Genomic DNA, 14,176 nt, shown 5'->3' on the forward strand with positions numbered 1-14,176 from the left:
CAGCCCATAATCCCAGCACTTTGGGAGACCAAGGCGAGTGGATTGCCTGAGCCCATGGGTTCAAGACCAGCCTGGGCAGCTTGATGAGACCTTGTCTCTACAATAAATAAAAAATTAGCTGTGCATGGTAGCGTGTGCCAGTAATTCCAGCTACTTGGAAGGCTGAGGCGGAAAGATCACTGGAGCCCAGCAGGTCGATGCTGGGGTGATCATGAGCATGCTACTGCACTCCAGCATGGGCGACAGAGTGAGTCTCTAACTCAAAAAAAAAAAAAAAATAGCTGAATAGGAGATTGTTGATGCCCTGTTTTATGAAGTATCCTTCAGATCTTAAATAAAAACATAGTGTTGAAAGCAGTCCTTTGTTTTCATGTTAATAATGGTAAAAAGCAGTTGAAAATAGGTGGACTTTGATGAGGAATGTCAAATGTTCTTGAGAAATTAACTTTTGTTGATATTGAAACTCATTCTGCAAAAGTCTGGGGTCTGAATTTAAATCCTAAGGATACAAAGAAGTACAGTAGTTGACTGTCTCTATGTGTGATTTAGAAGTAAAGAGTTCTAGGGTTTTCCATGCTTAGAAGATACTCTTCAGGTGATGATTTGAACTATTGTTTGTTTTCTTTTTTTGCATGTCTTGTTTCTTAATCATGTTCTGTGTATAAAAGCATACCACTCAAAGTAACATTTGATTTCTAAGTTGTAAATCTGCTAATTACATTTTAGCTTCTGAAGACTTCTTTGATAAATTAACAGTGGAACAGGAATTTATGTCTGGAATAGACACTGATAAGGTATGTGGACAAAAAACTCTTGGAAGTGATAATTGAAAGTTTATCAAACATAAGATTATAGCCAGAAAAACAACTGCTTTGATTCCCATGCCTTGCCTAAATATTTTTTCTAAAATAATTTTTTTCTTTACTCAGTCTCTTTTTATATAAAAATAAGTGTTACATTTGCATAAATATTTTTAAGAGCAAATGCAAAATGTGAAAATGCAAATTTTATCAAGTAACACATATTTAACATTACTCTATGCAAGATACTGTGTTATACATGGCGAGATGAGACCCAGCCCCTGAAATCAAATATCTTTAAGAACTGTAGTAGATAAATGAGGATATTTGCTTTTTTGAGATAATTTATTTCTTTCTTTCCTCTTTTTTTTTTTTTTTTTTTGAGTTGGAATCTCACTCTGTCACCCAGACTGGAGTGCAGTGGCCGCTCCCGGCCACCGCAGCCTCGACCTGCTGGGCTCCGGCAATCCTTCTGCCTCAGCCTTCTGAGTAGCCGGAATTACAGGCATGTGCTACCACGATTGACTGATTTTTTGATTTATTGTAGAGATGAGGTCTCGCTGCCCAGGCGGGTCTCGAACCCGCGGGCTCAGGCAATCCACTCACCTCAGCCTCCCAAAGGCGCGGGATTATAGGCTGAGCCACCAAGCCCGGCTTCTTTCCTCTTTTTAATTATTTTTTTTCTTAGAGTCTCACTCTGTCACCCAGGCTGGAGTTGCAGTGACATGATTACAGCTTACCACAATCAACCTCCCGGTCTTTCTGTGTCAGCCTCCCAAGTAGCTGGAACTACAGGGGTATACCATCACACCCAACTAATTTTTCTACTATTTGTACAGATGAGGTCTTGCTATGTTTCCCAGGCTAGTCTCAAACTTCTGGGCTCAAGCATTCCTCTCACCCCAGCCTCCCAAAGTGCTGTGATTACAAGCATGAACCACCATGCCTGGCAATAATTTCTTTTTTTTTTGAGTTGGAGTCTCACTCTGTCGTCCAGACTGGAGTGCAGTGGCCGCTCCCGGCCACCGCAGCCTCGGCCTGCTGGGCTCCAGCGATCCTTCCGCCTCAGCCTTCCGAGTAGCTGGAATTACAGGCGTGCGCCACCACACCCAGCTAATTTTTTGATTTATTGTAGAATGAGGTCTCACCAAGTTGCCCAGGCGGGTCTCGAACCTACAGGCTCAGGCAATCCATTTACCTCAGCCTCCCAAAGCGCAGGATTACAGGCTGAGCAACCAAGCCTAGCTGGCAATAATTTCTTAAAGGAGAGTTATCTCTCCTTTAAATATCCAACTCTATTCATAAATTTTAAATTTTTTAAAAATTAAAAATGTTTCAGTTTATTAAATTCCTAACTTACAAAATAATTCCTGTTAATTTTTGCTAGGTAAATTGCTGATATTATTGCAATAGACTAGGTTACACAAGCCCAGAAGCCCCACACATTTGGCAGCATCTCAGAAGGCTGTCAACAGAGGCAGATGTGTCCAGACAGGCATTTGGATTGACCAGTTGTATCCTCATTGGCCTTGTGCTCCTGTAAACTCTGCCTACTTTGTGGTGTCTGCGGGGGTTAAGAGAGTGTGTGTGTGTGTGTGTGTGTGTGTGTGTGTGTGGTTGGGGGAGGCTAGGGAAGCTACTCAGGGAGGGATTAGGGAATGGAAAAAACTAATGAGCCATTTTCTCACACACCTCCTTTATATACAAAATAATAAATATCAAGTTCTTTAAGTTCCCAAACCAGATACTTAGTATGTGTGTATACTGCTTTATTTCTAGGTCAACAATTACATTGAGGATTGTATTGCTCAGAAGCACCCATTGATCAAAGTGTTAAGACTAGTTTGCCTCCAATCCGTGTGTAATAGTGGACTCAAACAAAAAGTTTTGGATTATTACAAAAGAGAAATTCTTCAGGTCAGTGTATTTTTAAATTATTAATTTGCCAAGGGGAAAGCATCTTTTAAAAAAATACTTCACATAGCTGCTATTTTGGTAGATTGTTACCACTGTCTTTTTAATTTTTTAACACCTAGAGGAATTGGTCTTGATATTTATTGTTGTTTATTGTATTTGTGTAATAATAATAGCTAATATTTATTCAGCATTTACTATATACCAGGGTCCATTGGAAGAATTTAATGTTTATTCATTTGTTTCATCTTCATAACAACCTTGTGATCTGAGACCAAAACAGTACCCAGCTCTTAGAAAGTATTATATAAGTACTGGCTATTACTTTTTACTGTTGTTGTTGTTTTTTTGAATTGGAGTCTCACTTTGTTGCCCAGACTGGAGTGCAGTTGCGTGCTCCCGGCCACCGCAGCCTTGACCTGCTGGGCCCCGGCGATCCTTCTGCCTCAGCCTTCCAAGTAGCTGGACTACAGGCATGCGCTACCATACCTGGCTAATTTTTTTGATTTATTGTAGAGATGCGGTTTCACCAAGTTGCCCGAAGTGGATCTCAAACCTGTGGGCTCAGGCAATCTACTCGCCTCGGCCTCCCAAAGTGCTGGGATTACAGGCTGAGCCACTGAGCCCGGCCTTTTTTTTTTTTTGAGTTGGAGTCTCACTCTGCCGCCCAGACTGGAGTGCAGTGGCCGCTCCCGGCCACTGCAGCCTCGACCTGCTGGGCTCCAGCGATCCTTCCGCCTCAGCCTTCCAAGTAGCCGGAATTACAGGCATGTGCTACCACGCCCGGCTGATTTTTTGATTTATTGTAGAGATGAGGTCTTGCTGCCCAGGTGGGTCTCAAACCCGCAGGCTCAGGCAATCCACTCACCTCAGCCTCCCAAAGGCATGGGATTACAGGCTGAGCCACCGAGTCTGGCCTTTTTTTTTTTTAAAGTCAGAGTCTCACTCCATCACCCAGGCCGCAGTGTAGTGGCACACTCACGGCTACCCCAGCATCGATCTGCTGGGCTCAGGCGATCCTTGTATCTCAGCCTTCCAAGTAGCTGGAACTATAGGTGTGCACTACTACGCCCAACTAATTTTTTCATTTTTTGTAGAGACAAGGTCTCACCATGTTGCCCAGGCTGGTCTCAAACCCCTGGGCTCAGGCAGTCCTCTTACCTCAGCCCCCCAAAGTGCTGGGATTGCACGCTGGAGCCACCACGCCCAGCCTCTTTCCTTTTTCTTAGCAGAAATAAAATCCTACTATACATCATATTCTATTATCATTCTTTTTTTTGTCCTTAAGAACATATCCAGAAGATTTTTTTTATCTGAATGTATAGACTGGGCACAGTGGCTCATGGCTATAATCCCAGCACTTTGGGAGGCAGGGGTGAGAGAATTGCCTGAGCCTAAGCATTCAAGACCAACCTGGGGAACTTGGCGATACCTTGTCTCTACAATAAGTCAAAAAATTAGCCAGGTGTGCTGGTGCACTCCTGTAGTTCAGCTACTTGGAAAGCTGAGGTGGAAGGATCGCCTGAGTTCAGCAGGTTGAGTCTGTGGTGGTTGTGAATGTGCTACTTCACTCCTGCCTGGGTGACAGAAATTCCAAATAAAAAAATTTTAAAAATTAAAAAAAAAAAAAAGATATATAGATATGCCTCATTTTTTTTTTTTAGAGCTAATTACATCCTCTTTTTTTCTTTTTTTGAGTCAGAGTCTCACTCTGTTGCCCAGGTTGAAGTACAGTGGAACAATCACAGCTTATTGCAGCCTCTACCTCCTGGGCTCAGGCAATCCTTCCACCTCAGGCTCTCAAGTAGCTGGCTAATTTTCTTATTTTTTGTAGAGACGAGGTCTTGCTATGTTGCCTAGGCTAGTCTCAGAACTCCTGGGCTCAAGCAGTCCTCCTTTCTTGTCAAGTTGATGACAAGTGTGAGCTACTGAACCCAGCTATCTCCTGTATTTTTTATCTTTTATTTTTTTGAGTTGGATTTGTACTCTGTTGCCCAGGCTCGAGTGCAGTGGCACAGTCATGGCCACCCAGCATTGAACTGCTGGGCTTCGGTGATCCTTCTTCCTCAGCCTTTCAAGTAGCCAGAACTATAGGTGCGTGTTACCATGCCCGGCTAATTTTTTCATCTGTTGTAGGGACGAGGTCTCACAAGTTGCCTGGGCTGGTCTTGATCCCGTGGGCTCAGGCAATTCACTCACTTCGGTCTCCCAAAGTGCTGCAATTATGGCTGAGCCACCCAGTCCAGCCTATATTCTGTATTTAAATGTACTATGTTGAATACTCACTTAGGTTGGGTCCATAAATTCTGACTTTAAAATAAAAATTATAAATTGTTTTGAAATAATGAGCTGGATTAATAGTAATGGGCTAGCAGCTTTAGAGCAGGTTTCATCCCTCTCCCCTCTCCCCTGTGATCATTGACAGTCATTGCTAGACTTTCATAAAATGCCCTGGAGTATAAAGCAAATTGATTTGTTGCTAGTGCCCTTTTTTGAAAATCGCAGAAACCCTTTTCCTGATCTGACGTCAATGCCAAATGACTTCTCTTGCAGACATATGGCTATGAGCACATATTGACTTTACATAACCTAGAGAAGGCTGGCTTGCTGAAACCTCAGATGGGGGGCAGAAACAATTACCCAACCATTCGGAAGACGTTACGCCTCTGGATGGATGATGTTAACGAACAAGTGAGACCCACTCTTAAAACTTAAACATGGTTGAGTTACTGGTTAAGTGGTTTATGTGACAACATATGCTATGCAGTCTACACATCTGCCTTGCCTTCTTGAAAAAGATAATGCCCTCATGTGTTGTGCCCATCAGAATCCCAGCAGGAAACAGAATGCCCTCAGACTGAGGAGTTTTGGAGAGTTTAATAAAGATGGCAGGGTGGGGACCGGTGAGAGGCAACACAGAGGGGAGCCCTGACCAGCCTAGACCTGAAGGGCAAGGAGAGGTGTTTATTCCAGAAACCTGTCCTGGAACCTGGAAAGAAGAGCTGTGACGGGGAAGCCATCTGGCAATGAGAGGAGTGAGGGGACTCTGACTGGGACGCAGTCAACCTCAGCAGTGTCACCAAGAGGAGGCGGGGCATGGAAACCTCAGCCTTATGCTGTTCTCCACTCTCCATTTCTCTCTGATACCTTCCAAGGCCAGACCCAAACAGAGGGCACGGAATGTGTGTGGGGGGCCTACAGGTTCGCCTCTGGGCACAGGGTGTTGTGGAGAAGAGTGGAGAGTGGAGGAACCAGTGGAAGTGCCCAGCACACGCGGAAACAAGCCAGCCATGCAAAAGCAAGGGAAATAGTGCCCAGGAAGTTTCCTTCCACAACCAGCCTGTTTCCCCACGGAGGCAGCCGCTGTAGCCAGTTTTTTATCTATGATCCTTTGAGCACATTTTTACAGAAGGGGCGTATATACTCTTCCATTGGTCTCCAATGTAGGGTGACTTTGCTTTACATGGATTGTTTTCGGTTTTTGTATTTTTTTTTTTGTAGAGACAGGGTCTTGATACACATTGTACAGGCTGGTCTTAAACTCCAGGCTTCAAGTAATTCTCCCGTCTTGGCTTCCCGAAGTGCTAGGATTATAGGCGCAAGCCACCACGCCCAACCTACATTTATTGTTCTACTGTTTCTAAATGTAGTTTTCGGCTTTTGACAAGGGATCTCTGCAACAAAAGCTCATAACTAGACAGTCTACTCTATGAATAGAAAATTTGATTTTTTCCCCCAGTGGAAAAATAAAGATCCTTAATGTCTGTGTTGAGTCATGTGTGTGATTATTTTGTCTCATCATTGTTTAGACCTTCATCCCCCAGATCCACCCACTACTTAACAAGGGATCTTGATGAGCCTTCTGCGACCTATCTCTTTTTTTTGTTTTTTTTTGAGTCGGAGCCTCACTCTGTCCCCCAGACTGGAGTGCAGTGGCCGCTCCCGGCCACCGCAGCCTCGACCTGCTGGGCTCCGGCGAGCCTTCCGTCTCAGCCTTCTGAGTAGCCAGAACTACAGGCGCGTGCTACCAAGCCTAGCTGATTTTTTTACTTATTGTAGAGATGAGGTCTCGCTGCCCAGGCGGGTCTCGAACCCGCGGGCTCAGGCAGTCCACTCACCTCAGCCTCCCAAAGGCGCGGGATTACAGGCTGAGCCACCGAGCCCGGCTTCATTTTTTATAAATTGCTTTTAATTGCTATATAGTGGCTTTGAGGATATACCTAGTATAATTAAACAGATTTTTTTTTTGAGACAGGGTTTCACTTTTGCCCAGGTTGGAGTATAGTGGCATGATCTTGGCTTACCGCAGCCTCGAACTCCTGGGCTCAAACAATCCTCCTGCTTCAGCTTCCTGAGTAGCTGGGACTATAGGCTTGTGCCACCATGCCCAGCTTATTCTTCTATTTTTTTTGTAGAAACAGGGTCTCACTTTGTTGCTCTGGCTGGTCTCGAACTCCTGACCTCAAACAATCCTCCCGTCTTGGCCTCTCAAAGTGCCAGGATTATAGACATGAATCACTGCACCTGGCCAACAGATTCCTATTGATAGACATTCAGACACGAGAGGATTGCCTGAGCCCAGGCGTTCAAAACCAGCCCGGGCAACTGGGCGAGACCTTGTCTGTACAATAAACCAAAAAAATTAGCTGGGCATGGTAGCACGTGCTTGTAGTTCCAGCTAATTGGAAGGCTGAGGTGGAAGGATTGCCTGAGCCCAGGAGGTCAAGGCTGCAGTGGCCATGAGCGTGCCACTGCACTCTAGCTTGGGTGACAGAGTGAGACTCCAACTCAAAAAAAAAAGTTCAGGTTGTTTCCAATCTTATGCTGTTACATACAGTATTGCAATTAATATGTTTATACTTTTGGTCTATTCCTTGATGGTTTACAAGCACCTCTATAGGATATTAGGCATTTATCCTAAAAGTAGAATCGCTGGATTTAGAGGTTATGCGCATTGTTTTTCAGCTAGAGTGTGCCACGTTACCCTCCAAGAAGCTTCTTGCCAAACCAAATAACAGTTTTTCATATTCAGGACCTAGCGTTCCTTTGAGTAGCTTTTCACAATAAAATAGAGTCCAGCTGGGGTGGGTTAGAACAGGACATGAGGTGAATGTTTGTGCTTCTGCCTTTAAATCCATATCAGACCGTTTTCGATTACCCAAAACACCACAGTCAGGTGGCTCCAACTCTATATCTACAAGCTTTGTTTTCTTTGTCTAACAGAATCCCACAGATATATCCTACGTTTACAGTGGATATGCGCCACTCAGTGTGCGACTGGCTCAGCTGCTTTCCCGACCTGGATGGCGGAGCATTGAGGAAGTCCTCCGCATCCTTCCAGGGCCTCACTTTGAAGAACGGCAGCCACTGCCCACGGGACTGCAAAAGAAACGTAAGTCTCAGGCCAGCATCTACAGATTATTATGTACTGCTAGTGTGGTTTTCGTGTATTGTGTGGTTGCTTTGTAAAATACTTTGTAAAGCACTTAGGACTCAGAATCAAATATACCTCTTTTGTTAGTTGCTGATATATAGAGTAAACACTAGAACTGAGTTATTCCCTCAGGAGTAGCAGCTTTCAACCTCTGTGTTGAGAATCTCAGGAGTTAGAAAAAACACTGAGATCAAAATCAGTGTTCCTGAGTTTCACGTGAATTGTCTGTACCTAGACACATTTGACTTTTTTTTTTTTTTTTTTGAGTTGAGGTCTCACTCTGTCACCCAGGCTGGTATGCAGTGACATGATCACAGCTCACTGCAGCCTTGACTTCCTGGGCTCAGACAATCCTCCCATCTCAACCTCCCAAGTAATGGACTACAGACATACACCACCACTCCCAGCTATTTTTAAAATTTTTTTGCAGAGACAAAGTCTCACTATGTTGCCCAGGCTGGTCTCAAACTCCTGGGCTCAAGCAGTTCTCCTGTTTTGGCCTCCCAAAGTGCTGGGGTTACAGGCATGAACCACTATGCCCAGCCTAATAAATATGTTTAAATTCTAAAATGTTTAACTTTTAGGTCAACCGGGAGAAAACCGAGTCACTCTGATATTTTTCCTCGGGGGTGTAACCTTTGCTGAAATTGCTGCTTTGCGATTCCTCTCCCAGTTGGAAGATGGAGGTACAGAATACGTAATTGCCACCACTAAACTAATTAATGGAGCCAGTTGGATAGAGGCACTTATGGAAAAGCCTTTCTAGAGTGTTCAGAGGAGACTTAACAAGTATACTGCAGAATAAACTTCCTCTTTGAAGAAGTTGCTGAAAGGAAATGAAACCCCATAGAAGAAATCTGGAATACAAAATGTACCTTGGGGTCAGCTTAAATTATACTGCCGTTTTCTCCTTCTCTTTTGTGTTCCTAATTTCTTGAGGAAAGAATAATAGAGGAGAATCAGGCTGGATAAAACAAGCACTGGTTTTGCATGTTGTGAGCTCAGGATCTTCATGAGAGGCCTCTGGAAATACATTAAGGACGATGGGGATGGATAATCCATGCAGCCACACAAATGGAGCCAGCTTTTACCATAAGAAAACTGAGACTGGGGAGGGAAAAATGAAAAGTAGAAAGTCCAACTCCTAATACACAGTGCTATATTTCTTGAAGGCACATTGTTCCTAGGACAGTGATTAAGTGTTGGGGCTAGAGATATTATCCCTGCATTGTTTCTTTTTTCTGCAGAGTATGGCAGATTATATGTAAGTGTCACCAGTCCCTATCTTCACTGGATCACTCCGGCAAATTTTGCTGCCTTCTGCTTCTGATTTATTGTAGAGATGAGGTCTCACCAAGTTGCCCAGGCTGGTCTCGAACCTGTGGGCTCAGGCAGTCCTCTCACCTCAGCCTCCCAAAGTGCCGGGATTATAGGCATGAGCCACTGTGCGCAGCCGCCTTTTGCTTCTTACAAAGCAAGAGGTTTGGGAGAGTTTCTTGTCCAAAAAGTTAATGCCCTGTCTGATCAGCTACATCTATGCAGGTTCCATACATATCAAGGGCTTTTTATATTGAAGAACGTGACACCTGGGAAGCAGCCTCCTGAGAAGTTAACTGTTCAAAGATTTATTTATTTTTGAGTCAGAGTCTCACTCTGTTGCCCAGGCTGGAGTGAAGTGGCATGCTCATGGCCACTGCAACCTCAACCTACTGGGCTCAGGTGATCCTTCAGCCTCAGCCTTCCAAGTAGCTGGAACTAAGGCGTGTGTACCACCATGCCCAGCCCCAAAATCATTTTCTTAGTATACATGTTATTAGCTCCAAGACGTATCAGTGGTGGATACCTCCTTTGAGATTTGTTTTCTTTCCTGTCCTTCATGGGCCCAGCATGTACCTGGTCCTCCTGTAAGCAGTGGCAGCTCTTCTTCAGCATCTCGCAACTCCATCTTCGTGGTAACTGCAGCGTGTTAGTAGACTTCTACTCTAGCAGTCTGTGGACACTTCATACTCAGTCTCTTGCATCTGATTTGCTTAAAAACATGCCGCACTGTTTCAGCCCCTTGTCCATGACCTCAGCTTTCTCTGGTGTATCTCTCGATGGTCTTAAGAGTCCAGCAGCCGCAGCTGCTACTATTCCTGCAGAGGACTGCAGGGCTGTGGTAGAGAGCAGGGCTGTTGATGGAGAAGTTGGAAATCCCTGTGCCAAGAAGGGGACCAAATTAGGCTGATGGCTCCACTGCCATTGCCCAAGTCTCCAGCAAAATCAGCTGGTCCCCTGCTTTGCTAGGTCCCATTCAGCTGTGGTTTCTATTGTTAATTAGTAACCATGTACAGGTTTCCCTTACCTTATTCATTAGTGGAATTCTGACGGGCTCACAGCATATTATGAGCACAAGAGAAATTTTTATTTTTTTATTTTTTTTTGAGTTGGAGTCTCACTGTTGCCTAGACTGAAGTGCAGTGGCCGCTCCCAGCCACGCAGCCTCGACCTGCTGGGCTCTGGCAATCCTTCCGCCTCAGCCTTTCAAGTAACTGGAACTACAGGTGCACGCTACCACGCCCGGCTAATTTTTTGATTTATTGTAGAGATGAGGTCTCGCCAAGTTGCCCAGATGGGTCTCGAACCCACGGGCTCAGGCAATCCACTCACCTCAGCCTCCCAAAGGCGTGGGATTACAGGCTGAGCCACCGAGCCCGGCAAAATTTTGTATTTTTAAAGAATCTCTTTAGCATAAGAGTGAAGGGTAGCAGAGGTAATATTTAAAGGATTTGTTTCTCATGGAATTAAATTTGGCCTTGACATCCAGTATTTGGAAATGTCTTAAAACCATACTTGCTTTAGAAAATCCTTCTTCAAATACTTGTTATCCCAGGGAGATTAGTTTATACCTTCTAGCCCCAGCAGTTGTCAGCTTCAGCTGCTTTAGAGAATGAAATCCACCTTGTCTCTCAAAGTTTTTGGCTCATGGGATTCAATTCAAGTCTCCTTGGCTGGGGTTTTGTCCTATGAACAGATACTCAGTTGTAGTCTCATGTGTCTACATTCACTCGTGACTATAGTTGCTTGCTCAAAGCATAGCTAGGTCAACTCCTAAAAATGCATTCAGTAGAAGCCTGAAAACATCAATTTCTTCATTTGTATGCCAATAGAAAGTGGTAGATAATTATATATTATACGCTTTTGTGTAAGTTCATTTAATACTTGAAGCAGTCTTTGTCTCAAAGGAGTATGCCCTTACTGAGAAAGGGTATGTGAATGGTACATTTATTCTTGTAGAGAGTGGATTGTTTACATCATGTCTGGACTTTTGTCTAGTTGGATAGACAGTTCTTCTACACCAGCAGTCCCCTTAATAAAGAAGTCTGGATAGACTCTGTTTTGTGTCTTGATATACAGTTTTGAATTCTAGCCAACAGAGTATTTTTTAGTTGAATTGTGCACCAAGAGAGTAATGGTTGAAATGATTTAAAACAGCACATTTAATTCTCAGAAAACTGAGCAGATCTCAATGTGAGTTCTATTCCATTCTAGCTCTGCCCTCACTGGAAGTAGATTATGGTTAATCATGATATGCTGGTCTGTGTCTTGTTCTCAGTTGTGCACTAAAGACTGGCCCATCACCAGGAGGAATTGTCTGTTTTCAGCAGTGTTGAATTCAAGAAATGTTTTATAAATACCAAAATGAAGTGGGTATCTAAAAGCAGACAGAAAGAGGGACTATGGTAAGACAAAGAAATGCAGGTATCACATAGGCTGTCTTCTTTAGATGATGAATTATGCTATAGACTTTAATGCATTCAGTTATATGGTTTAATTAAAAAAACAGAAGATACCTTTTTGTCAAACAAAGAAAAAAGCCGTAGTGTGCAATTTCTCAGATTCTTTTGTTTCTAAATGGATTCATGTGAATTTCAAGCCATGTTTCTTGGTTTCATTTACTGTACTGCTGTAAAAAAAATGAGCCGGGCTGGATGACTCAGCCTGTAATTCCACACTTTGGGAGGCTGAGGTGAGTGGATTGCCTGAGCCCGCGGGTTCGAGACCCGTCTGTGCAGGCGAGACCTCATCTGTACAATAAATCAAAAAATTAGCCAGGTGTGGTAGCACGCACCTGTAGTTCCAGCTACTTGGAAGGCTGAGGCGGAAGGATCGCCGGAGCCCAGCAGGTTGAGGCTGCGGTGGCCAGGAGCAGTCACTGCACTCCAGTCTGGGTGACAGAGTGAGACTCCAACTCAAAAAAAAAAAAAACAAAGAGTAGTAACAAGAGGCTACAAAGGCTAGAACACCTGTCTTGAGATATCCATTTGAAAGATGTGAGAATTAAAAGGGAGCAGAATCAGACCTATTTTTAACAGCCTGTCTGTCTCATCCATTACTTTGGTGTGGGCAAGGTTAAAAATCTCAGCCACACTTTTTCCACTAGGTAGGACATGGAAGCCCTTCAGATGACCAATTCTCTGGGGGAGTAATTACTACTCACTAACTTCCTGAGCAGCTTGATAATGTTCTGCTCCTTTTTTCAGCCAGGCTGCAGCCGAGGCAATGATTTAATAATAAGAAACCCTGATTAAATTAAGGAGCCATTTGCTCCTGGATGATGATGTTGATAAAGAGGCTGATGTCCACACCGCCTGCTTTTTTAAAGGTCAAAAAATAGTCTAACTAAAAACTACAAGAAAATAATCAGAAGCAGCATAAAGTTTGTGCTTTCTTTTCCTTCATTGGTACATCTGGAAAAGTGTTCTTTGCAGAACTCCTGACTGGCTCCTTTTGGAGGAAGTGAAATTGGAAGCAGGCACATTGGGAAGATGCCTACATAATAGGTCTGTAAACTGCTAAACTCTGTAAATTAGAATCAAGCATCCGGAGCTCTTGGTCATCTAAGTTTGGGTCTCACACATGCTCACACGTGCATGTTTTTAGGATGACAGCTCTCCTTATTTGGACTATCATAAGTGAACGTTGTACAGTGATTCTTCCGGTGACCAGACTCAGAGTAGACGAGACTGCATTGAGTTTGTTAGAAAAGGAACCACTGGCACGATAGCCCTCCTACAGTGCTTGGAAAACAAGACAAGAAGGGGCTTGAAGTACCCCCTAGAGTACCGCCTGCTCAGCCCATCTGAGTCTTTGAAACCGCAGCTGAGCCCTGTGGCTGTGCGGGCGACGCAGGCGGAGGGCTGGCAGGGTTGCCAGTGCCCCGCCTGGCCTGGGATCGCCTGTGTGCATCTCCCGGAGCTCAGGGACCACGCAGAGGCTGTAATTGGTCTGTAGACCACACCTAGTTGTTGAGTGCGGCTGCTGCCTGAACATCCCTCAGTTCTGCCGAGAGCCCGGAGTGCACACAGCCTTCCGGCACCAGAGCGGACAGGAGCTGCGAGCTGCGGCTGGAGGAGTCGTGGAAACTTTGCCAAGTGAGTGAAATGGGAAGAGAGGGAAGCTCGTGGCTGGCACCGAGGGGAGTCGCTGGGCAGGGCAGCTGTGGAGGCAAAGAGCTGGGCGTGATCCCAAACGTCCGATGCTCTCTGTGGTGGAAGCTGGCTAGCAGGGCTGGGGAAGACGAGCCCTGGATCCAAGTGGCGCCCACCCGGGGTGCCCCTGCAGTCCTGTGGACAGAAGGCAGCATGCCGGCCCACACAGCAAAGACCCTCGAGGGCTGCGGTCAGCCAGCCTTGGGCCGGGACCTCGCAGTTTGGGCCTGTGCCCTTCCCCTGCCCAGACGCGTCTCTCTTCCCTTCCCGCCCAGGCAGGGCCACAGCTGGGGCTGCAGCCTGAGTGACGGGAAAAGAAAGCTTGGCTCCACCAGCCATTAGCAGCACTCGCAGCATTAAAAATGCAGGAGGCGGTGGGAAGCGAGGCCAGGGATGGAGACTCATCCAGCAGCGGGCGGGGAAGAGCCGGGCTTCTATCCCCGGGAGCCCAGATCCGAGCCGGAGGATGAGGGCAACTTTGGTTGGGAAGTAACTCTCCGGCGCCCACGCGGGGGAAATCCGCGCCCAGGGCTTCCGCGGCCTTGGTTTGCTCCTCG

General features: G+C 45.2%; 2 protein-coding genes across 3 annotated transcripts in view; both read left to right on the forward strand.

Moving 5' to 3' along the window:
- VPS33A (VPS33A, CORVET/HOPS core subunit) overlaps window positions 1–9,062 on the forward strand; it is a 32,592-nt gene extending 23,530 nt beyond the window's left edge. For both annotated transcript variants that reach the window (XM_008059736.1, XM_021713209.1), the window contains 5 exons: window positions 727–794; window positions 2,580–2,717; window positions 5,268–5,405; window positions 7,938–8,106; window positions 8,733–9,062. In XM_008059736.1, coding sequence (XP_008057927.1) covers window positions 727–794; window positions 2,580–2,717; window positions 5,268–5,405; window positions 7,938–8,106; window positions 8,733–8,914 — 695 coding nt within the window. In that variant the 3' untranslated portion in view covers window positions 8,915–9,062. The remainder of the gene's footprint in view (window positions 1–726; window positions 795–2,579; window positions 2,718–5,267; window positions 5,406–7,937; window positions 8,107–8,732) is intronic.
- Window positions 9,063–13,503: 4,441 nt separating this feature from the next.
- Window positions 13,504–14,176, forward strand: part of DIABLO (diablo IAP-binding mitochondrial protein) — a 14,610-nt gene continuing 13,937 nt past the window's right edge. The window contains exon 1 of the mRNA XM_008059738.2: window positions 13,504–13,562. The gene's annotated coding sequence lies outside the window, so the exon portion shown is untranslated. The remainder of the gene's footprint in view (window positions 13,563–14,176) is intronic.

The sequence above is a fragment of the Carlito syrichta genome, unplaced genomic scaffold, assembly GCF_000164805.1.
Source record: "Carlito syrichta isolate Samal-C Ts95f unplaced genomic scaffold, Tarsius_syrichta-2.0.1 Scaffold304341, whole genome shotgun sequence".
NCBI lineage: Eukaryota > Metazoa > Chordata > Mammalia > Primates > Tarsiidae > Carlito > Carlito syrichta.